This window comes from Bufo bufo, chromosome 3 (assembly GCF_905171765.1).
Source record: "Bufo bufo chromosome 3, aBufBuf1.1, whole genome shotgun sequence".
Taxonomy (NCBI): domain Eukaryota; kingdom Metazoa; phylum Chordata; class Amphibia; order Anura; family Bufonidae; genus Bufo; species Bufo bufo.
In genome coordinates, this window is record NC_053391.1 from 644,747,992 (window position 1) to 644,773,293 (window position 25,302).

At 42.4% G+C, this 25,302-nt stretch overlaps 1 protein-coding gene across 12 annotated transcripts in view; it reads right to left on the bottom strand.

Moving 5' to 3' along the window:
• ZMYM2 (zinc finger MYM-type containing 2) overlaps window positions 1–25,302 on the bottom strand; it is a 107,535-nt gene that overhangs the window by 45,047 nt on the left and 37,186 nt on the right. For all 12 annotated transcript variants that reach the window (XM_040426238.1, XM_040426235.1, XM_040426237.1 and 9 more), the window contains exons 3-7: window positions 23,661–23,943; window positions 22,842–23,004; window positions 21,062–21,274; window positions 8,472–8,679; window positions 4,327–4,442 (exon numbers count right to left, since the gene is read on the bottom strand). In XM_040426238.1, coding sequence (XP_040282172.1) covers window positions 4,327–4,442; window positions 8,472–8,679; window positions 21,062–21,274; window positions 22,842–23,004; window positions 23,661–23,943 — 983 coding nt within the window. The remainder of the gene's footprint in view (window positions 1–4,326; window positions 4,443–8,471; window positions 8,680–21,061; window positions 21,275–22,841; window positions 23,005–23,660; window positions 23,944–25,302) is intronic.

Consider the following 25,302-nt stretch of genomic DNA (forward strand, 5'->3'; position numbering starts at 1 on the left):
ATGGGGTGATCACCACAGTCATTGATCACGCCCCTGTAAGGCTTCATTCAGACGTCCGGATGCGTTTTGCGGATCCGATCCATCTATCAGTGCATCCGTAAAAATCATGCGGACATCTGAATGGAGCTTTACAGGGGGGTGATCAATGACAGGGGGGTGATCAGGGAGTCTATATGGGGTGATAACCACAGTCATTGATCATGCCCCTGTAAGGCTTCATTCAGACGTCCGGATGCATTTTGCGGATCCGATCCATCTATCAGTGCATCCGTAAAAATCATGCGGACATCTGAATGGAGCTTTACAGGGGGTGATCAATGACAGGGGGGGGTGATCAATGACAGGGGGGTAATCAATGACAGGGGGGTGATCAGGGAGTCTATATGGGGTGATCACCACAGTCATTGATCACGCCCCTGTAAGGCTTCATTCAGACGCCCGTATGCGTTTTGCGGATCCGATCCATCCATCAGTGGATCCGTAAAAATCATGCGGACGTCTGAATGGAGCTTTACAGGGGGTTGATCAATGACAGGGGTGTAATCAATGACAGGGGGGTGATCAGGGAGTCTATATGGGGTGATCAGGGGCTAATAAGGGGTTAATAAGTGACGGGGGGGGGGTGTAGTGTAGTGTAGTGGTGCTTGGTGGGACTTTACTGAGCTACCTGTGTCCTCTGGTGGTCGATCCAAACAAAGGGGACCACCAGAGGACCAGGTAGCAGGTATATTAGACGCTGTTATCAAAACAGCGTCTAATATACCTGTTAGGGGTTAAAAAAAACACATCTCCAGCCTGCCAGCGAACGATCGCCGCTGGCAGGCTGGAGATCAACTCTCTTACCTTCCGTTCCTGTGAGCGCGCGCGCCTGTGTGCGCGCGTTCACAGGAAATCTCGCGTCTCGCGAGAGGACGCACCGGCGCGTCCACCCAGAAGAGCAGGGCCGCCGCAAAGACGCAATCCTGCGTACGGCGGTCCTGAGGTGGTTAAGTGTTCCCTTTATTTTTTTGAGCAGTGTATATAAAGTAGAATGGAAAGTTATACTTCTCTTTTGTGCATCTACTCCTGATTTTGGTTATAAAAAAAACTAAATGCAAAATACTGACCAAATCTGCACTATTCATGAAGCCCAAGGTCTGTTAGATGTGCTTCAGTAAGTGAATGCTCAGACAACACGACTGAAAAAGCCACCCACGGCTGCACAAATCTCCTCTAGAAGAAAGGAGAAGACGCACTATATCTGGTTTTCATTCCTACAGATTATAGGTTGTTGCTTCTCATTTCTACTATACATACCGCTCATAAATTAATTATTAAAAGGGATTTTCCAAAGCAGTCAACCTCTTGAAGGCAGGAACACATTACATTTGCAGATGGGTTGCACAAGGCTATTTCACCGGTAACAGCGCACTCTGCTGTTCAATATGCAAACTGCATTACAACATGGTAGGACATGGGACAAAGTTACTGTCCAGCCCCTTCCCCAATACAGAAGCAGTAATCATCATCTATATGCAATAATCAGTCAGGTATTTCAATGACTAACAAATTATAATATATCATAAGCGTATTCCTAATGGTATTCTCAAAAAAAGGCATTTAAGGTGGCTTACCAAGTTATAATTATGGCCCAATGACAACGGGCCTAAAATCAAAAATAAAACTCACATCCCATCCCCATACAATCTACTACTGCTGCTCACTTTTTTTTATACTATAACTACATCCCGCCACTGGTCTGTAATAAATATAGCTTTTAAAACCACCTTAATGCAACACCATACCATATACATACACTCAAACACATATTAAGATATATACATTACAAATGACATTTTGTAATACTATGCTATTAATGAAACACTGACATTTAAAAGGGTTTCGTCATCCAAACATGAAACTTATACTGTACAGTCTGCCACACAAATCAGAAGTGGTCATGTCCCTTCACATAAGTCTGCTGAGTAAGGCCTCATTCACATGTCTGTGATGACAGACACCTTTGATAAGATGGGCAGTGGTTTATCCGTGAAGATGTCCATGAAAGATCTGTTTTAGGTCAGTGTGGAATCTGTATTCCATGGACACTGCTTAGCTGAATACTTATTTTAACCCTGTAGGATACCGGAGGTTTTAGCGGTTTCATTTTTCTTCCCTATATTCCTTAAGGCAGGCATGCTCAACCTGCGGCCCTCCAGCTGTTGCAAAACTACAACTCCCAGCATGCCTGAACAGCCTACAGCTATCAGCCTACTGCAGGGCATTGTGGGAGGTGTAGTTTTACAACAGCTGGTGGGCCGCAGGTAGAACATGCCTGCCTTTAAGGGCTTCTGTCACCCCACTAAACTGTTTTTTTTTTTTTTGGTTACTTATAATCCCTGTAATTAATCATTTTAGTTCAGCAGATTCTGTTAAAAACGTACTTTTAAAATATGCAAATTACCTTGCTACCAGCAAGTAGGGTGGCTACTTGCTGGTAGCAGCCGCATCCTCCTATCATAAAGACGCCCCCTCCGCATGTTGATTGACAGGGCCAGCAAACGGGATCGTCCTCTGGCTGGTCCTGTCTGCCATCAAGAACTCGCGCCTGCGCCGTAGCGGTATTCAGTCGGAGCAGGCGCACTGAGAGGCGGACATTTGCATATTTTAAAAGTACGTTTTTAACAGAATCTGCTGAACCAAAATTATTAATTACAGTATGTATGCATAAATCGCAGTATAGGGATTATAAGTATCAAAAAAAAAAAAAAAAACTTTAGTGGGGTGACAGAAGCCCTTTAAGCCATAACTTTTTTATTTTTCTGTTCACAGAGTTGTATGAGAGCTTATTTTCTGCGGGACAAGTTGTACTTTTCTAATGCCGCCATTTAATATGGCATACAATGTAGTGGGAAGCAGGGAAAAAAATTCCAAAAGGGGTGGCATTGGCAAAAAAAATTCCTCCATCGTTTCATGGGTTTTGTTCCCAACAATACCAAATATGTATATGTTTTTTATGTCTAAATAGTGTAAAAATACGGTAAATTTAAACTTGAGAAAAAAAAGTTTTTCTTTTTACATCACCATATTCTGACCCCCAAAACTTTTTTATAGTTATATCTACTGAGCTGGGCTTATTCTATTGCGGGACAATCTGTAGTTTTTAATGATGCCATTTAGGTGTGTGTGACTTTTTGAACACATTACATTTTTTGGGTAAGAGAAGCAATGAAAAAAATTGCAAATTGGCCGTTTTGACCCATTTTCCCGTTACACTATTCGTCGTATTGGTAAAATATTTTTATATTTTAATAGTACAGGCGTTTTAAGTCACTGTGATACCTATGATGTTTATATATTTTTTTAATTATGCATTTATATTTTTATTATACGGAAAGGGAGGCGATTTAAACTTTTATATATTTTTAACAGTTTTTGTTACTTTATGATTTTGAAACTTGTATTTTTTTTATTCTGAACAATCATGGATTTTTTAAATCCATTTATTACTGAGAATTTCTCATTTCTTATCTTGGCCTGCCAAAATAAGAATTGCAGCTTTAATACCCTGGATCTCTTTGGCGCATTGAAATCAATTACCGGCATCCTCATTGGCCGCGGAGGATGTCGGCAGGAAGCCCGGAAGAGAGAGCTCACTTGATCATGGCATCTAATGGCTTTAAATACCGTGATCGGCATTATTGCTGGTCACGGTAATTAGCCGCGGGTCTCCCGCCGGCCATGAAGCCCGCTGCACGTGCACGCCATGTTTGCACATCGCTCCAGTGCCGTACATGTGCAGGGTTAAAGAGCATTTCCTAGCAATGATTGCTGAAACACAGATGCCACCCGTGTTGTGTCCGTGTTTTTTCACAGGCCCATAGACTATAATGAGTGTGAGGCATATTTGAACATGGACAAAAATAGGGCATGCTTCGGTGATGTAACGACAGTATGGTAAAACACGGATGTGTGCGTAAACACATTTAAATCAATTAGTGCATGTGCTGTAAGTGGGGAACATGGACAGCGCACATCCATTATTCCTCCACATGTGAATAAGTCCTAACACCTGAAATAACACATGTTGGAGGTTAAATTTTGATCAGGGTCTGAGGTCCGGTGATCGTTTTCAGCCATGATTGGCTTTGCTAGGCTCTCCTCAGAGGCCATACAGAGTTGATGGGTCTGTACAATGCTTTGCTTGCAACTCTGAGGAGTCCAAAGTCTAACACAGTAACGGAGGCACGCATACTGACTGGGTGCCAGAAACCATGGTGCTCATTAGTAAAAAAAATATCTTTCAATTTACAAAACAGTTTGCAACAAAGAAAGAAATGGACAAACCTGGAACTTAGCTACACATCCAGAGCTACAGAAGTTATACAGTTTTCCATCAGGCATGGTGGCTTGGTACTGAGGTAAGGAGTTTCTTTTACAAAAATGACAAATTATTCCCGGATCTAAAGGGGAAATAGATAAACAAATTAAGAAATTGCTTAATTTTAAAAAACGGTATTCTCATCTCAGACATGAACTTATCCACAGGATATTGCAATAAATGTCTGGTAGATGGGGATGCCACATGTGGGAGCCACGTCTATCTATAAAAAAAAGAGGTATCCAGACCCATCCTGCTGCCTGAATGAACAGAAAGGTAGCAGGGATTATTTTACTTATAATCTTAAGCTCTTTACAGACATTGGGGGTCATTTACTAAAATCAGCTTGTTATGCTGGTCTTGGATCCCCACCCGCCTACGCTACCATAAATTTAGGTTAATTTATTACCTACAGCAATCTGTGTGCCTGGCATAAAACTACTCCAGCCATGGCATTTACGCTGGTATCCAGCAGAATATGTTCACAAATTAGCTGGGCTGGGTTCCCGGCACGCCTCCATCATCTGTCAAAGTCAAAAGGGGACTTGCAACTTTAACAACTAAAAAAGTTGCAAGTCACTTGATAAAATGACCCCCATTACCTTCCCTCGCTGTCCCCAGCTGAGCTCACAATCTAGACTACTCCAACAACAGAGCGTGTTGTGCTATTCTATTTCTGTAGCTTCAATTCACTTTAATGGAAGCTGCAAAAATGGCGTTGAACAGCAAACTTGCCTATTTCTGTAATGCCAACCACCTCTCTATTCATTCAGGCAGCGGGATGAGTTAACGTACCACCATTTGACAGATGTATGCGGGTCTCACCTCATTCTCCCCAATCTGCCATACCATTATTGGAATATCCTGTGGATAAGTCATGAAGGTGTATTTTTAAAGAAAGGGGATTTTTCTAGGGTTTGTATATCGATGACCTATCCCAACCGAACCCCCCACAAATGAGATACTGATTGCCTTTCCTGAGAGAAAGCCATACATAAAAAAATTCTGGAATAAGTCTTTAAAGCTTTGAAATAGAAACAGGGTCTCAGATAAAAAAACAAAAGGACAGCACCTGCATGGAAAAGGCGGACAGAGGACAGCTAAACTCCATATTAAACAACAAGTCGCTTTATCTGCGCAGGTTTCCTCCGATCTTATTTAATAACCAGACAGCACCTTTCTACTTCATGCCTGTAATTATAGGCAGAGGCTCAGTGCTTGTGGCCACAGTCATTGTGTCCATTACATGTACAGACTCAGAAGTCACTAATAGTTGGATGGGAGGCCATCAGAAGATGCAGAAAGATTTAAAGGGAATCACCGAGATATGGGACAGGTATATTGCAGACATACTAGCGGCGATCTAGCCGTGCATGCCTGCAACTCTATAGGGTAAAAAGAGGTGACAGAATCCCTTTAAGAGGAAAAAGGTGCTCCGCAAGATGCTCCCCGTTATTAGACCAGAAGGCGGGTGATCAATGCGCTTAGAAAATTGCCAAGTTGGGTTTAAGGAAGTTACTGTAGATGGCAATGAGAAATTAATACAATAAGGGAGATTTATCAAAACTGATGTAAAGGAAAACAGGCTTAGTTGCCCATAGCAACCAATCAGATTCCACCTTACATTTTACAAAGGAGCTCTGAAAAAAATGAAAGCTGAGCTCTGATTGGTTACTATGGGCAACTAGGTCTGTTTTCCTTTATTCTTCGTATTATTGAGAATTTATAGAAATCTAGGAGAAATATTAAATGTGAAAGTGTAACTGTGAAGGAGTTTAAAGAGTCTTCTTGGCAAAGCAGTAACTGAGTGTTAATAAGGAGGACCTGTCGTCAGTATTCTACTGAGCACTCAAGACACCTGTAACAAGTCAGATAAGCGGGGTGATAGGCATTGATTGGACACATGTACATGGTCAGGGACTGGAGTAGCGGCAAGAGGCGGATGGAAGCCTCTTCTTATTACACACAGGGGCGCTCAGTAAAATACTAAAGACAGACTATCCCATAGGCCCCTTTCACACGGGCGTTGTGGATTGGGGCCGGATGCGTTCAGGGAAAATGGTGCGATTTTGACACTAAAACAAGTCAATTTCACTGCGATTGCGTTCCATGTTTGCGTTTTTTCCGCACGGGTGCAAAACATTGTAATGCGTTTTGCACGCGCGTGAGAAAAATCGGCATGTTTGGTACCCAGACCCGAACTTCTTCACAGAAGTTCGGGTTTGGGTTAGGTGTTGTGTAGATTTTATTATTTTCCCTTATAACATGGTTATAAGGGAAAATAATAGCATTCTTAATACAGAATGCATAGTACAGTACAATAGGGCTGGAGGGGTTAAAAAAAAAAAAATATAACTCACCTTAATCCATTTGATCGCGCAGCCGGCTTCTCTTCTGTCTTATTTTTTGCTGTGCACAGGAATAGGACCTTTGATGACGTCACTGCGCTCATCACATGATCTTTTACCATGGTGATGGATCATGTGACAGACCATGTGATGAGCGCAGTGACGTCAACAAAAGGTCCTTTTCCTGTGCACAGCAAAGATGAAGACAGAAGAGAAGCCGGTATGCGCGATCAAGTGGATTAGGGTACTTTCACACTTGCGTTAATTGATTCCGGCAGGCAGTTCCGTTGCCTGAACTGCCTGCCTGATCAGGCAAACGCATGTCATTTTTTCTGACCGATCAGGCATTTTTCAGACTGATCAGGATCCTGATCAGTCTGAAAAATGCCTGATCAGTTAGAAAAATGCATTGCAATACCGGATCAATTTTTCCGGTGTCATCAGGCAAAACGGATCCGGTATTTATTTTTTTCTCATTTTTAAAAGGTCTGCACATGCGCAGACCGAAAGGACGGGTCCGGCATTCTGGTATTTTGAATTCCGGGTCCGGCATTAATACATTCCTATGGAAAAAAAAGCGGGATCCAGCATACAGGCAAGTGTTCTGTTTTTTTCGCCGGAGATAAAACCGTAGCATTCACTTCTATGGGGCCTGCGTTGCGTGAAAAACGCAGAATATAGAACATGCTGCGATTTTCACGCAACGCACAAGTGATGCGTGAAAATCGCCGCTCGTGTGCACAGCCCCATAGAAATGAATGGGTCCGGATTCAGTGCGGGTGCAATGCGTTCACGTCACGTATTGCACCCGCGCGGAAAACTCGCTAGTGTGAAAGGGGCCTTAGCAAACTGTTAGAGTATTGCTAGAAGAGTCTACACGCTGTCTTCTAGGCAAAGATGCATCTTTCCTTGATGAAGTAAAATCCCAAAACATGTAAAATCTCAGTCCCTACACTATTAAAATAAAATGGGTGTCATGTAGTAACCAGAAATACGCTTATATTAGGTGCATTACTGTCACAGATTGCGGCGCCAAGGTCATTTGTACCGGAATCTGCTATTTTTCCCCGTGTGGGAGGGTAAGAGGACGGGTTGGCAGGCCAGTCTCATTCATCATTTTCTATGCCTGTTTAAGGCATAAAAAAATTGTCTAAATGTTGGCCAGAAAGGTAGCGAGCTTACATTTAGACCGGCGGCAAGTACGACAAAGTTATGCAGAAGCCGAAGCCTCTTAACTTCGGCGGGTCCACCACCAGCTATAGAGGTTATTAAGACTGGCGTCTGAAATGCTAGTCTTAATAAAATTACCCAATATTCCACATGTAAACCCTTTCATGGATATTGATCCACGTAGCTCAATCACTACCTTGACAGTCAACTAGAGAAACTTTTACACCATTTTCCAGACCACTCACTAGTTGGCATTGGTGATGTAACTTCCCATATACCTTCGCAAAGCAAGGCTCTGGGCACACTGGTGCCATTTCTCACCAAATATCTAGAAATAGTAAAACCGCAGCACTCTTGTCTCTTTAATCCCTTTATTTCATCAAATTCATGCGACGTTTCGACCTGGACGGTCTTTTTTTCGGTATACCCTGAGTGCTGCTACACCATCTATCTTATGTTGCCATTTCTCACCAACCATTGGCTTATAAGGGTTTCTGTCTACATTTTCTGGCTAAAATAGTGTTATTCTATTCTGACCACTGAAAAGCCTAGGAAATCCGATTAGAACTTATTGTGAACAAGGTCTAACTTACTCTGGGTGGGTATGATGGTCTGAACTGGTGGAGGTGGAGGTGGTGGAGGAGGAGGCGGCGGCGGCTTTGCAAATTTTGCTTTGTGAGCATTCATGCACGTTGTTGAACAGTATGGCTCCATGTGTCCGTTTGATCCAATGCACTGAGTCATGTCGAATATTCTGCATTGGGCTTTGCATCCGGTGCAGCTGGTTAGCTTCCCATGTTTCTAAATAAAAGCAGACAGACAAAGAGGATCATTTAGTAATTAAGAATGACCAAGCTTTCCATATGGAGGGCAACTCCGTAACCATCTATACAGCCATGCTATGAGACTCTACTGTCTGAACGTAAGGGAAATGGTCTGAAAGTCAGGGCAGCAGGACACCATGTCATACAGATGTACACGTTAACCTGACACTTTGCTACATCTGTGTATTTAACGTGTCAAGTTAACATTTCCTACATTTGTATATTGAGTTGGTACAATTCCCAGCCAGGAGGACACTTTCATAAGAAACTGTGAAAGTAATCTAATATTGGATCCAAAGAAACAGAAATCATGTACAATCAATACAAAGGTGGGGCATTGGGTTAAGTATAAAAGGGGAAAGAGGGGAAGGGGAATGAAGAAATGTGCAGTGAAGTAACATTATACCACTATAACATCAGCTGCAGATTAGAGAGAGGTTTAGTAGGCCATCAGATTGTTAGAACATTTAGAAACTTATTTTTAATATAACACATACCTTTCCCATTCTTCTCTAGCAAAAGCGTTCCTGGCCATAGTGATTAAAATATTGCTATTGATCTGAAGTACCGACTGAAGGAAATCTGCTCCACTGGTTGGAACTTTTGTTAAAAAAAAAAACTTGCCAAGATGGTGAGACGTGCCATTGTTCCAAGGGTGTGGAATGAAGGAAGGGGGATGACTATTTTAAGTCTGTCAAAGTTCTAGCACCTGTGTGGCTAAGATTTACTGCAGATTAGCAACCTACTGCATTGATGTCCGTTATTATTGTGCATGTGAAAGACGTCTCACCCCACAGATGGGCAGTGATCATGGGCACAATAATAGTACCAAGCATGAGCTGCTAATGGCTGGAGATCTATCCATTTCTTCAGACAGATGCAGAATGTCTCTGGCTGAAGAAGTGCCAGCAAGCCTGTATGAGCCTCTCTTGTTGGTGGTGCTGACGGGGGCTCCATCTATCAAGCAGTTTTCTACAGTGAACAGACATTAGAGCTTGTCATCTATTCAGTGGCTCTGGGATTACAGAGCACCTCCAGAAAAACAGTCCTCACAAGCCAAGCATAGGGCTCAGACTTGCCTAATAGAGCCCGTCGCCACCAAAACCAGTTTCAAAGTGACCGCCGTGTAGGTTAAGTTCATGAAACCATCAACATACCTTTCTTTTAAAAATCTGGTCCACTAATCCTGAAAAAGGCCTTCAATTTTATGGTGAACATTGAGAGGCTTCTCCTGCATCATCGCTACCAGCGAAACCCTAGGGACTGTGAAAACAAAGGTAGGTGCTGGGCAGCGATACTGGAGGAGCATGGTGCTGGGCGGCGATACTGGAGGAGCATGGTGCACCAAATGAAGCATCTCTCAGGATCAGAGCACCAGATTTATACAAGAAAGGTATGGTTATGCTTCGGGGCATTTAGCCTACATGGCTTTATGCTTACTTTGAAATAGATTTTGGAGGCAACACACGCCTTTTAACTTGGAGATCACCACTGCTGGCAATCCATGGGCAGGTCATATGAGAAGGTGATGTCTAAACAAGATCCACTATTAAGCATGAGTATGTGTGAAATGAAACTATGCAAAAGTTATAAATTAAAAAGTAGATAAGCAAATCTCGGAGAGCGCCTCGTAATAAATTAAAGTAGATTCTCTGGTAGTGCAGGGGATATCAAAGCCGTGTGGCATAGTGACAATGTGTTCCCTATGAAGCCAGAGTACTAGTGATGAGACATCCCTGCTAATACAAGACTATTATAGGTAGCAGGTGTTCCTACTTTATGCACACACTGACCTTGGCCTTGCACCACGTGCTGTCCAAATTAGAGAGCCGACCAGGGCAAAACATTCATCTATGGAGAGGTCATGGTACCTAAGCCTTTTCAGCTACAGCGCGCACAGGCAAATATTTCCGCAGTTACAGTCTGATAAATTATAGACCATTTGGTGCAAAAGGTGTTCAGACATCCTAGACATACTTGATCTAACACTGTGTGCTCTTGGAGAACATGGATACAAAAGTGACTGGTTATAAAATCATGGCATTAACAAAACTTGCTCGAACTTCACTGTTCTAAAGTTCAATGAAACTTTTTCCCAGTGGGTTAAGCTTAAAACTTCCCAAAGTTGTGGTAATGCCACAACCTCACCATGAATCTCTGGCGACAGTCATCATGGAGCCCTAACTTGTCCTAGAATCTCAACGTATCTAGACACAGGACAGGTGATAAGTGTCTGACAGTTGGGGATCCAAGTGCTGGGTCCCCCACAAACACAAGAACTCTGTTTCAATGGTGACTGGAGCTCAACCAGTGTCCCGTCTATCAATAGAGTCTAAATGGAGCAGCAGTGCACATGATCTACTCAAACCAAGGACACCGTACTCCTGTTGTCATGATCGATTGTCCAAAACGATCAGATCACCATGATCGACAATTATCATACATCTTGTGGACTGGGAGTGGCGAGGGGGGTAACTAGCCATTCTGGGATAAACCCTAAGGGTAAGACCTCACAATATGGCCATGCAGGCTCTAACAATGCAGGCCAACTGTCTGGTTGACCCTCAGGCCTCCTGCACAGAACCATACCCCTTTTGTGGTCCATGTACATCCTGCAATTATTCTAGTCCACAAAACAGACAATAGGGCAGGTTCTATAACACCACGCCCAAAAAAAAAAAAAAAAAAAAAAAAAAAGTCTGCTACTGGGCAAAAAACATTTGTCCTATGCTAAATCGAGTGTGCAGATTACAAATGCGAAGTCAGAATTGTTGGAACACGTCACGACATTTTGCTATACATAAGTATGCCTAAATGAATTAAGCACTTGGAAAGCATTGAATAATTCTGAACAGAACGAGTTTTACTCCAACAATTACCTGATCTACATCAAAGTTTGCGTAGTAAACAGTGCATGAAAATGTAATGGAATAACAAAACTTCAAAAAGTCTCGTTTTTTAGTTTAAAAGTCTTACTTGAGCAAGGCCCAGTACTGTTAGAAGTACTTCAGGCATCTGCTTTTGCGTTTGTGAACGGTCATATTTTCCCGTTGCAAAAACCAGCAGTAGTCCGCCATCATGTTGGGATTCCAGCGGCCTTGATACCTGTTCTCCATTGTAGAAATATCTTTATGGAACCGCTCTTCATGTTCGTCACTTACGTGTCCCAAATTGGGTGGGAAAAAGTCAAGATGGGAATGTAAGAAATGCACTTTCAATGACATTCGGCAGCCAAGTTGTTCATCTGCTGTAAGCATGTTGTCTACTAATTCAGCATAGTTTGCAGCTCGTCTGTTCCCAAGGAAGTTCTGCACTTCTAGCACAAATGCATCCCAAGCTGCAAGACGCACTCGCTTTGTCAGATTCTTGCGCTGATCATAAGTAGTGTATTTGCCACATATGTAGCAGAAATTGTCTGGATCGCTAACACATTTGCGTTTATCCATCTTAAGTTTCAAAGCTGATAGCGCTATAACAGATCACTTTATCAAAATCTGTCCAGCTTGCCTTATATACTTACTGCTGACAACCGCCTGAGCGCGTCCGAACAGGTCTGGACATGTCCATTGGAATATCTCCAATATAATGCATTAATATTATAACTGAATAGGCTTTGCATGTATAACTTAACCCTTTAAGGACCTCCAAACATGGCGCCCGCTCACACGTGCAGCGGGTGCCATAGCCGCCGGGTTTCTGACATTTTAAATAGCAGAGACATAAGGCTGATCGCATACATTTTCCCTTTCAGATGCCGTGGTCAAATGTCTCCACGGCATCTGCGCAGTCCAGAAGCAGAAGTCGCGCACTTTCGCTCCGGTAAGAGCGTCTACCCCATTTGGAATTTTTCCCCCCGCTTCCTAATACATGGTATGCAACCATAAAAGGTGACATTAGAAAGTACAACTTGTCCCGCAAGAAAAAAGCCCTCAAAAGGCTATGTGAATTGAAAAATGTAAAAAAAAGTTAGGACTATGAAAAAAAGAAAACGCTAAAATGGAAAATACCAGGGTCCTTAAGGGGTTAAAATAGACATGTCAGGCAAATGCCGAGTTCATATTTGGAATCCGTGCGCTCATTTTAGTATAAATCACGTTTTTCCTCTCGGTAGCAAAATCATTGTTGCAGTGTAATTTATGGCCCATGGTTTTTTTTGTAGACCCATAGATATGAATGATCTCGTGTGCGATTGTAAAAAAAAAAAAAAAAAATGCGCATAAGACAAGGACCAAAAATAAAGTCCTGTGAATGAGGCCTTAAGGACAGGGCTACACATGGATTTTAATACTTGTGATTGATTTTAACTATCCAGCTGTAGTCCAAAAACAAATATAGGCTTGTACACGTCGCAGCACAACACAAAAAACACGGCGGTTTTTGTAATGTTTTTTCCACCATTGGAAAAGAAAAAAGGCAAAACATTGGATTACAGCATTTACAAAATTGAGTTATGTCAATTAAACTTCTGTGCATTTTCACTGGCTGGATGGAAATGCAGGATAAATGCGGATATGATGTGTGGCAGCACCCTTATGCGTGGCATAAATTGCCAAAACGTAACAATGAGTCCATAAATCAGCATCAATGCAATTCAGGACATGTGAAATACTACGGCTGTCACACTAGTGATTCTAGCTGCAGCCACTGTGCCATTCTATACTGCGGCACAATAGTTGCTCTCTGGACACCCCACAGCACAAGTGTTTGGCCACCCAGCCAGGAGACGAGCTCTGAACTTACCTGATGGCTCTGCAGTATTTTTGCAATAGGTCTAATACTTGGACTTTTTCAGCTTCATTAAAGTAGTACCGACCAGACAACTGGAAATTTGAATTAACCATGGCTGTTCATCAATAACGAGACTTTTGAATGCACGTCTGTTTTTAGGCAACTGCACAGGATTTCCAGGGTTCTGGGGACAGATTTCTTTCTCCATTTCACTCCTTAATGTGTGCACTTTAAAGTCCAAAATTTTGTGATTAACTCTTTCCCCGCCAAGGACATATCTCAAACGTCCTTGAAGGTTCGCAACTCAGTCGCCAAGGATGTACCTAGTAAGTCTATGTTAATGATGGTTGGATCTTAGGCTGTGTAAAAGCTAGAGATTAGAGCCAGGTCCTGTTTAAAAGCTGACAATCTAAGTTGTAAGTTAAAGCCCTCAGAGCTTTCATTCCTGACCCGATTTCTAAGTGCTGTAACTTGCGATCGTGGTCTTGTTTTAAAGCTGATCGTCTCTGCTTTAAAACAAGACTTGGCTTGAATCCACCCATCAGTAGCAAGGACGTGTTAGATACGTCCTTAGTAGTGAAAGGGTTACTATGTCTTTGAATTGGTTGGCACTGTTTTTCGGATTCTGGCTACCTGCAGCCAACCACTAGAGGAAGCTCATTGCACACTGGAATAAGTTATTAAGCTCCCTCTAGTGGTGGCTACTTCCAGGTAGCAAGCCATCTACGAAATCTATTCCATTGCAGGGGATTTGGAGCTCTGCATCAGAAAAACAAAGATTCGACCACTATAAACCTATATTAAGAAATTATTCTGCATAGTATTCTGACCCAATTCAGATGGGAAAAAAAACCAAAAAACAATGCTATACAAAGGATGAGAGTAACAGATAATTGTATCTAACCTTTTTAAGACTTTTACAGTGACTACATGGAAGGCCCTATATGCATGCAGATCCGCAAAATATGTATAGCTTCTGTGTGTATTCCACAATCTTCTTACTCCCATCAATATTAGGGCTTATGCAAATAGCCGTATAAATGTGCATGTAAATCGCAGATGTGCAAAGTACGGATCCAGGCCGAATGCATGCCTCCCATTTTTTTTTTCAACTTCTGTAGAAATGTCCTATCCTTGTCAGCAAAACGGACAAGTACAGGACATGTTCCATCTTTTTTGCGCCACTGTGGAACAGACTGGCAGATTCAGACAACACTGTGTGCTCTCTGCATCTTTTGCGGGCCCATTGAAATGAATGGGTCCACATCTGATCCTGATTCGGAAAGAAACTACAGCCATGCGCATGAGCCCTTAGGGATATTTTCACCCACAAATAGTACCTGTGTTGATATCTGCAAAACAAATGGGTGTGTGTGTGGCCAACAGAAATGAACTGGTCAAAATACTATCCATTTAAAAAAAAAAGATAGCATACACCCCCCCAAAAAAAATATGTAAATATAAAAATATGGCTATGTACGTGAGCAATAATGAGACGAGACCAGACTGTGTAGATGAGAGAATCAGGTTAGCAGGTCTCTAGTGGCACATTGTTTTAGGGTCAATTTGCACTACAAGGGCTATGACAGGCATAATAAAAATGTGTCATGACGTAACTTAATATGAACCAAAATAAACTACATCAACACTTTTTAAATAGAACAGATTTTTAATAAAAACAGAACAGAGATTAACAGACATTTACAATGCTATATTTGCTTGCCAACAGTATAAAAGCATCCCTCAACACCCAACACAATATAGTAATTACACTGCTAAGGAGGCTTTACAAAGTTCTAAGCATTTAGTAAATTATCAATAGAGTACTCATCTATTAAATCAGCAATGTGGGTTAACCATGGAAGGAGGCAAATTTAGTGGGGGCCATAAAAACAACCGATGCCAGGTCAGTGATTCTACATGGTCACGCTGGGTTCACACGTACTGCTAGTGTGCCACGCAGCCAAAACAGGTTAAATAAAGCTGCACACATACAAACTGCACTGCAGCAAATCACAGTAAAGCGCATGCAGTTTTGTCGAGTGGCGACTGGTAGGGTGGCACACTACACTCCGTGTGAACATAGCCTAAAGTGTGGGATCGGGGAAAAGCATGACTTTTCAACTTTTGTTCAGAGCTTCACCCAGACTTCTATGAATGACTTAATTGCTTCTAGATTTAGTTTCCTAAGGCCCCTGGAGACACTATACTAGGCTACTAATTCACATAAAAGAAAATACTTTTAAATATTTGGTTGAAAAGTTTTTAATCTGGATAGTAAGCTGATCTAGTAAATACTTAACTTTACTGGATGACATTCTTCATATTTAAATCGAAATTTGGAATTTCCAAGTATTACCAGAGAGCAGTGAATTATGGGAGCTTAGTATGTCGAAGCCAAAACCAGAAGATGATCCAAATCTTCGCATTAGGATGATTTCACACAATTTAGGAAAAGTTAGAAGTGGATTTAATAGGAGCAGGAAATATGAAGGAAAAAAAAAAAACATATCCCTCTCGGTTGGACCAATTTCTAGCTTTAAAGAAAAAATATATATATATCTCTACAGTGGCATTTTTCCAAACACTGAAACCACCTTAAAGGTTTTTCACAATTTACATTCTACTGCAGGGTTATATTATGGGATGCACAACATGTACCAGCGGGAAAGGCCAGTTTACGACAAGCGTATTATAGGCATCCCGGACAGGCCAAGTCACTTATCCATAATACAGCCTTAGGCTCCATTCACACATCCGCAATTCCATTCCTCAAAATGCGGAGCGTAATTGCGGACCCATTCATTTCTATGGGGCCGCACATCCAGGTCCGCATTTCCATTCCTGAAAAAAAATAGAACAAGCCCTATTAATAGGCATATTCTATTAGTGCCGGCGATGTGCGGTCCGCAAAATGCGGAACGCACATTGCCGGTGTCCGTGTTTTGCGGATCCACAGATCCGCAAAACACACACGGATCTGTGAATGGACCCTTAGAATGGGGCTACGCACAGACCTTAATGGTGGGGTAGCTTCAATATCAGCTGTCGGGGAGTGTTTAATTTTAATGGATGTGTTTGTTAAAAATTGTATTCCCGAATGATGCAATGAACTTCTATGGTCTGTCACTCGACAGAATGTCTGCATCCAGCTCCCAACATTAGGAGCCTCTTGGATGTCTAGAAGCATAGTATAATTACCACAAGGTATCAGCACTATACTCCAGCCCAAAGGAAAATAAAGCTGTAGATGGATGCAAGCCACAGGTTAATTGACTTTGCACCTTAAAAAGCAGAAAATCCCGAGAACTGGCAGCACTCCAGTAAATAAGTGCAACTTTATTCACCCATAAGGCATCCATACAAGTGAATGATTTTACACTTGTTCACTTTTATCCGATTATTCTTCGGATTCACTAAATGCAGACTGCCAGTTTCCAAGAGCAACCAGAAACCTTGGGCAAAATCTGGTCTGGGCTGTGGTCTTCTCAAAAAAGATGGGCAGTCTGCTTAATATATGGGGGAACTAAAAATCTTACAGGAAATGAGATAAAGGGGGTGGTCGTCTCAAAGGGGTGGTCTTTTGGAGAGGCTTCACTATCAAAATCTGTGTAAAACAGTAAAGCAAATAACATGCAACTACTCAACTCTAGGTAGCCGTGACTCCACTTAGGCTGGAGTGGCTTGTTCTTTGCCTTTTTTCATGGCACAAGGTATAGATATGCTGATGTATATTGTCCTTCCAGTAAAACTGGTATAAATTCAGGGAAATATATTTAAAAGTGCTTTCTATATAAAACTTAGAGTGCATGATACACAAATACCCTAGTGCCTTCTAAGATTCATAGTCGCATCCTACAGCCCAATGGTGGCCGCTGACACTTCCCACTGAACACTCCTATTTCTCCTTAGACTTTGGCAGTCTGATCACTCACCAGGAAAGACGTGAACCCATTACCTCTATTCTATTATCAACCGTTAATGGTTATAGGAAAATATCAGCGCGCACATCTCCATTGGATGGGGCCACGAGTTTTAATATTTACAGGGGTTATTACTAACTCAAAACCAATATCTATTTTCACGCGCTCAAAAGTTAAGCATTTCATCCACTACTGTTCTTTTTTTATGCTCTTGCCCAGTCTAGGGATAGTAGCCCCTTTATTACTTTTTGTTCCTAATGAACTGAGGGCTGTGCATGAGCAATTCTTCCCCCACGTCAAGTCTTTTCTTGGCTGGAGTTCTCATGCAGTTGCTCCCGTCATAGCCCCAGTTGCTCTCCTGCCTTTCTCCAATTAGAAATTGAATAATTTTTCGAACACTAGGGCATGTTGAGTTTTTTACGGTCCCATAGAAATTAATGGGTCTACATGCTTGAGGCCTACGGGAATTATTTTATGAAGAACATAAAAATGAAATGCATCCTGCAGACGCCATGATGTGGAGCAGACTGATATATGGTTTTATATGAAGTGATTCAGTAACTTGTAAATTATTCCATTATCTGCTCTTTCTGAGCTTAGTAGCCATTTGGGCAGTCCATCAGTGACTGACAGATCTGTATACACATTTTTACAGGGACAGCTGTCAGAGTAGGACTGTCCAAATGGCCACTGAGCTGAGAAAATGCAGATAATACATTTTATGGTACTGAATAACATCACATAAATCTACCCCACTCCTCTATATAACTGCGTCCTGCAGATTGCACAGTATTTCAGGGTGACAAGTTCCCTTTAAGGCTAGTTGCAGATGTCAGGCATTGTGATCCAGCAGAGAATGCTGGGAACTGGCCGGAAACCATCCGCAGTGTGCAGCAGTTTGTCCGGCTGATTCTCTGCATTTTTGCCGGATAGCAGCCAGACCTCCACTGGACCCCTATATAGTTAATGGGGCCGGTGGGCATCCAGGTTGTATCTGGCAGTGCTGGATCCAGAGATGTGAAACTAGCCTAACCCTGATTTCATTAAGCCATTTTCTTAAAGTCAGTGTAGATACCTGTTGCTTGGGCTATAAGGTGACATGTGACAGAAGCAAGATGGTGGTATACAGCGTCCACATTTCCAACAGTGTCCTATAGGTTAAGGTTTGTGAATTCTACAATGCAATCTTGTGACCTGTGCCATGCTGAAGTTCCCCAATACCATAAACCAGGCAGCCGTATCTTAACTGCAAAGGAGGTCACTAAGGGATGTCTTACATATGAAAAACACGCATATGAAACAAGCACACGAAGTAGATAAGATCTCCTCTGGCTCAAGTTTCCTTGAATTTATATTAGAAGGAAAATACTAATAAGTTTGCGGGATGAAATACATAAAAAGGAAAACGACCAGAACTATTTAGTGTAAATGAAAAAAGAAATTATCTCCCCTCTTTACTAAGTTCACAGAGCATGAAGCAACACTGTCACTGTCCGCCATCATGTCCCTCCTCAATGCTTTGGCCTACCTCTTCTCCGTCATAGGTTTGCTGTAAGGATCCAAGCCACCATACACATCAGTGTATACACTGCCAAGCGAGTCCTGTATATACCGATTAGGATCCACACAATAGATATGACAATGCAAGACACTTCTTAAACCTAAACTTGTGTCTACGATTAAGTACATGTGATAAAACAAATTAAACGTAGAAACCAGAACAACACAAAACCCTATTTTTGGTCTATTTACGGCATAACTTTAACCCCCTCCCCCCCCCCAAAAAAAATAAAAAATACTGCGCACAGTTAATTTAAATGATAGCAGAATGATGAATATAGAAACAAAACACATTTTATGCAGCCTGAATTCAATTACTATTGTAAAGATGACCATAAACTATGAGAAGACTTTATTCCCTCTGCTTTTCCAGGTGTCCTATAATGGACCTGATAGCCAGGTGATGGTACCTGCGGCAGTCCCAGCCCATTCATTTATCACATGAAAGGCCACTGTGTGTCATACTAAATAACCCCTGCAGCCGCCGCTAAAGGGGGGAATATATGGTTTCCCACAACTCCCATACCCCACCCCCACCAGAGGGAACCCTGGGAGTTTCAGAAACAGGACTTGAGGCAATCAGTTGCCTAACAGGATGGGCTTTGCTTCAAGCTTTAAAGGGGGTTGTCCGGGATCAACTTTATAACAGCTTACTCACCGTTACTAGCAGAATATGTTCCCCAGATGCTTTTATACTGCAGCATGGCTCCTACAGTCCCCAACAGATTGTTTACATATCTGTGCGATCACTTCCTGCCGCACTGCGGGTCCCAGCGCAGCATCTCCCGGTTTCTACATTCTAACATGGCATCCCTGCACCCGCCCCCCTCATACATATTCATGCCTCATGCACATTACATGGGAGGAGTTTTCTATGCTAACTAGCATAGTGATCTGCCTCCATTCATTATAAAGCTCCATGACGTCACTGGACCGGAGGGGCGGGGCTTAGCGCGATGTCAGCCGGCCTAGTTACCTCCCCTCCATCCACTCTGCATAATGACTTAGGCTGCCAGTGACGTCACCGGGCTCCCTGAGCAGTGGAAGAGGAGGCTTTGCTCGCCTGCCAGGGACCCGGTACGTTACGGAGACCAAGAAAACAGTCACTTCCGGCCAAGAATTTACTGGATGAAAACGGGGCATGAGAAATATGTGCAAGAGGTAGTACATGCATGTTTGTAATGTGTAAGGCAGTCTAGTACTATTAGACCAATGTCCCCAATCCCAGACAACCCCTTTAATTAGCTCTGCGAAACCCGCACCTTATTTCTGGTGAGGAAATCACGGAAACAGGCTGACGAAAAACAAGAGGAACTGCGAAGAAAAATGCACCCCAACTAACACTACTAACGCCCTGTCAAAGTAAGCTCGGTCTTCAGCACTCGGGTATAGTTCGCTACGATTTTAAAAAAAATATGAGAACAAAAAACGCATGTTACGGTAGGTAAATATCTTTTTTTTTTCATCACACACAAAGGAAGTTGTCATATATTTGCTTTTAACGTTAAAGCTAATAGTAGGTGTATTACAGGACTCTAGTGGTCAGAGTGTGACCGATACAAATGCATTGGGAACAGCAGGAAATGCTCCCCGTCTACTCAAACCTTAGTCACCAGGCCTAACTGTAACATGCAACAAAGGGTAGCACTGCAAAAACCAAAAGGATTAAATATTTCCAAAGAACAAGATGCATATTTCAAATGAATACTTGTTATTTGTTAACAAATGGGTTTTGCCGAGAACATCAAAACATAAAAGGCATTGGTAATGACAAAAGATGGTAGGTAATTGCCTCTATGTCCCCAAAAATGTATGTTAATGTCAAATCTACAAGCAGAAATAACAAATGAAGAGTAGGCACTCTCAATATAAGTAAATTCTTAAAGTAGTAACTCTTCTTGCAAGAATCTTAATGTGTGTTTTTTTTACAGACCTGAGAGTCAGTAATGCACTGGGGCTGGTGAACAGGCAATACCATGCCCCGCATAGTTTGGAAACAGTTAATGCAGGTTCCCACTCATTGTTTCACATGTTCAGTATCAAAGGCGCCTGGTACAAATTGCATAGCAGTGTGTGCAGACTATCACAATGAAGGACTCTCTTTCCTTTCTAGAAGTATATGTTGGGAACACTTGAAAAGTAGTTTACCAGCTTAAATTCATTGAGGCAGGCTGGACTGCAGAACCTCTTCCACTGGCCATCAACCATGAGTATATTGTCTCCAGCTCCTTTGCTTGGCAGGTATTCACCGCAATGCTCACAGCAATTCATGATCAAGCCGTTGGCCATCCTGTAGCGATTGAAGCAATGGTCGCTGCACAGCTTGTGGGTCATGTTTTTAAAGCTGACCTCATGACGAATCTGGAAGCATAAAAACAAGAGAAATAGTTAGACCTGAAACACCAAAGCACTCGAGCTGCATTCATTCTCTTAAATGGGAATTTATTACAGTGTATACTAGAAAACAAAAGATGCTTCAGAATATTTAATGGGTAAATTCTGTATGCATTAAATGCGGATTTGCCAAGGATAGCACCCTATGTATTGCAAATGGTGAACTCCATGGTGGAAATACGCAGCATAAATTAACATACTGTAAAATCTCGTCCACTTTGCTAGTTCCATTGTACCCTGTGGATTTTCCACCCAAAATTCTGCTGCAAAAAATCCACAGCAAACGTGCAATGTGTGACGATACCCTTATGTCATACAGACATGCTTATTTTAGAAAAAGGCATGCTCAACCTTCGGCCCTCCAGCTGTTGCAAAACTACAACTCCCAGCATGCCCGAACAGCCTACATCTATCAGCCTACAGCAGGGCATTGTGGGAGCTGGAGGGCCGCAGGTTGAGCATGCCTGTTTTAGAAGGTCTTTTTAAAGAGCTTAGGTCCGCTTCACATATATATCCCTTGTGCCCGCCCAGCTCTTTTAGGCTGGGAGCCGGACACAACTGATGTCAGTGCACAGATCCAACGCATGTAAACTTTAACGCTGGACGGGAAGACGTAGCATGCAGAGTTTTACTGTTTGGCGTTATGACATCTGGCGCCAAATGAATAGGAATGATTCCACAGAAAACTATGGGATCAGCTCTACCTTCAGTGTAGAAAACGCCAGAGGGGAACTGAACCAGATCTCTGGACAAACACGAAGCAGGCCTAGTTCTCATGCCCATATTTTTCTCCTGTGTGCTATCCATTTTCAAAGAATCACATACATATTCACAAATCCCCCTTTAACAGATCTCAGGAACTCACTTCAGGTCCTTTTTTTTTTTGATTGGAATGAGGCAGGAAAAAAAAAAAAAAAAAAAAAAAACACACAAGATTTTTTCACGAATCCATTTTTTTGCAGATGGGGAAAAAAATATAAAAAATAAAAATAAAAATAGCATGGTCATTTTTAGTTCAGAGAGGAGATTTGAAGGAGTGCTACATCACAAATAGGTCTTATACCATCACTGGACTGTGATTGTGCTATACTCAGCTCCCCCAATCAGACTAAGGCCTCATGCACACGACCGTGGTGTGTTTTGCGATCAGCAAATCGCAGATCCGCAAAACACAGATGGCGTCCGTGCGCGTTCCGCAATTTGCAGAACGGCACAGTCAGCCTTTAATATAAATGCCTATTCTTGTCCGCAAAGCGTGAACAAGATTAGGACATCTTATATTTTTTAAGCGGGGCCACGGAACAGAGCAACGGATGTTTTGCAGCCCCATTGAAGCAAATGGGTCCGCATCTGAGCCGACAAAACGGCGGCTCGGATGCGGACCAAAACAACGGCCGTGTGCATGAGGCCTAAAATGTAACTGCTATCAGAATTCTTCCCAATTCAAAAAATATATAAAATAAAGTATTTTAAAGAATTTGCAGTGCAGAATTTAATGCATTCGAGTTTTTAAGATAATAAAAGAAAGATATACCTCGGTTAATTTGCCGCAAATTGTACACCTTGACTTGTTTTGATTTTTGGCAGAGTTCTGCTTGTCCTCGTACAGTGATAGGCAGTAGGTACTGCAGAATTCCTGGAAAGATTCACTTGAATCTACTTGGGCAACAATTGTACCTTTCATTGTTGTTATATCTCTGAAAAACAAATGGAAAAAGCATCTCAACACGATTATAGACACTGGAGTAAGGAGCCCAGAGCTAGCCTAATTTCAGAAGATCTTTCCTGCGGAAAAATTAAGCAATCACCGTAATACACTGCGGTTTTTCCCACACAGGAATCCTTGCAGAAAAAAACGCACATATAACACAATGTGTACAGGTGGCCTAGAGTCATAGCATAGAAAGAGGACTTTGCATGGTCCTGTTGGCAAAGCAGCTTTCATTTTGATTCTCAATCAATGACTTCATACTGCCATAAAATACACACTTGTCTCTTTCGGCAACCTCCGTCTGTCTGACCTGTTTGGGCACATGGACAAGGTAGAGAGCCAGTCGACCACTCTGGACAGCCTATATAAGATGCAGAGTTGCTAGAAACAATGCTCTGGTAGGTTTGACACCAGATGTGAACACCACAATTGCTATTCATTTAAAAGAGCGCAATGTAATACTACATTTCCCAGATGTTACCAGCTGATCACTGGTTCAGCGTCACACAGAGAAGCTGTCCAGTTGGCACAACCCCTTTAAGTAAGGCTTCTGGTCAGTCAGGGACAATGTAGTAGTCGGATGTATTTAAGAACCCCTGTCCTGCGCTCTCTCACTCTCTATAATGTTAAACAGCGGCTTACTTTTTGCACATAGTGCAGAGCTTCTTTGGAGCCGGTTTCTGTGTAAAGGATGATAAGCAAGTAGTGGAACAGAACAAATGAGTGGATCCTTTCCGCTGATATGCCGTCTGCCCTTTCTGAAGCGGCTTCTTGCAGTTTGCACAAGTGACTTTGACAGCTTTGGAAGGCTGCTGTGGTGGGGGAGGTTGCAAGACTTGTTTAGGAAGGGAGGCCACTGGCGACATGGTATCGACACCAGGCTGCTGATTTCGAGGAAATGATGCAGATTGCGATATCCAGGCATCTAAAAGGAAAAAGACATAGGAGTCAATTTTGATAGCACTCAGATTCCATTCTAAATTCTGGTAAGGCAACTCAGACCCATTTAATAATATAGAGAGCTGCAGGTCCGGTCACATGGACATAGCTATCCTAGTTATTCCATGGCCTCTCTAATGCTAGTGGGAAAGGGGGGTGGGAAAGGGGGAATAAAAAAAAAATAAAAAAAAAATCGCAACAAATTGTTTTTTCTGAAAAGGGGGATGTCTCAACTCAGCAAAATGCATTTATCATGTAGAGAACAAGGCACTTACTAATGTATGGTGACTGTCCATATTGCCTCCGTTCCTGTGTGAATTCATTTTTCCATCACATTATACACTACTCGTTTCCAGGAGTTATGACCACCCTGCAATCCAGCAGCGGTGGTTGTGCTTGCACACTATAGGAAAATGCACCGGTCTCTTTTGTGGCCAGGAAAGTGGGAGCACACACACAGGCACGCATGCGCAGCAGCTCCTGTCCCAGCCACCTCGTATCTGCACTGTAGTGGTGGTCATAACCCCTAGATACGAGCGGTGTATAATGTGATGGGAAAATTAATCCAGCCAGCAAAGGAGGCAAATATGGACAATCACAATACATCAGTAAGTGCCTTGTATTAACTTTCTCTACATGATAAATGCGATTTCCTGAAGTGACAAGCCCTTTAACTGCATCAGAGTTATGCTGCTTAAATTCATGATTCATAAGTTTATGCAAATACCAAACCCTCATTACAACCCTTTCAAGAGTCCCATTTTGGCAGCACCTCAGTCCTTGAGTATGACAAACCAGAAACTCACAGTGACAGGTTAAGACAGAAGTGGGTAACAAGATTCTTCCCCCATGGGAATGAGGAATCAAGCAGGACCACTACCAAAAATTTTATATAAACAAATTTTTTCCGTGGGACAACCCCCTTAAGCTAATTTTTAAACACCCAGAAAACCCTTTAAATAGAAAGGCTTAGAAAGTTACTGCCTATGAGGATTCGGGAGTACTGTAAACTAATTTTTGGTCACAGTTACTCTATAAAATATAAGGACGATTTGTAAACTCCTGGATTTGGCAAGTCATGACCACATTTTCTATAGTAATGACTTGTCATCTAAGGCTACTTTCACACTTGCGTTCGGGGTTCCGCTTGTGAGCTCCGTTTGAAGGCTCTCACAAGCGGCCCCGAACGCATCCGTCCAGCCCTAATGCATTCTGAGTGGATGCGGATCCGGATCCGCTCAGAATGCATCAGTTTGGCACCGTTTGGCCTCCGTTCCGCTCAGCAGGCGGACACCCGAACGCAGCTTGCAGCATTTTCGTGTCCACCTGGCCGTGCGGAGCCAAA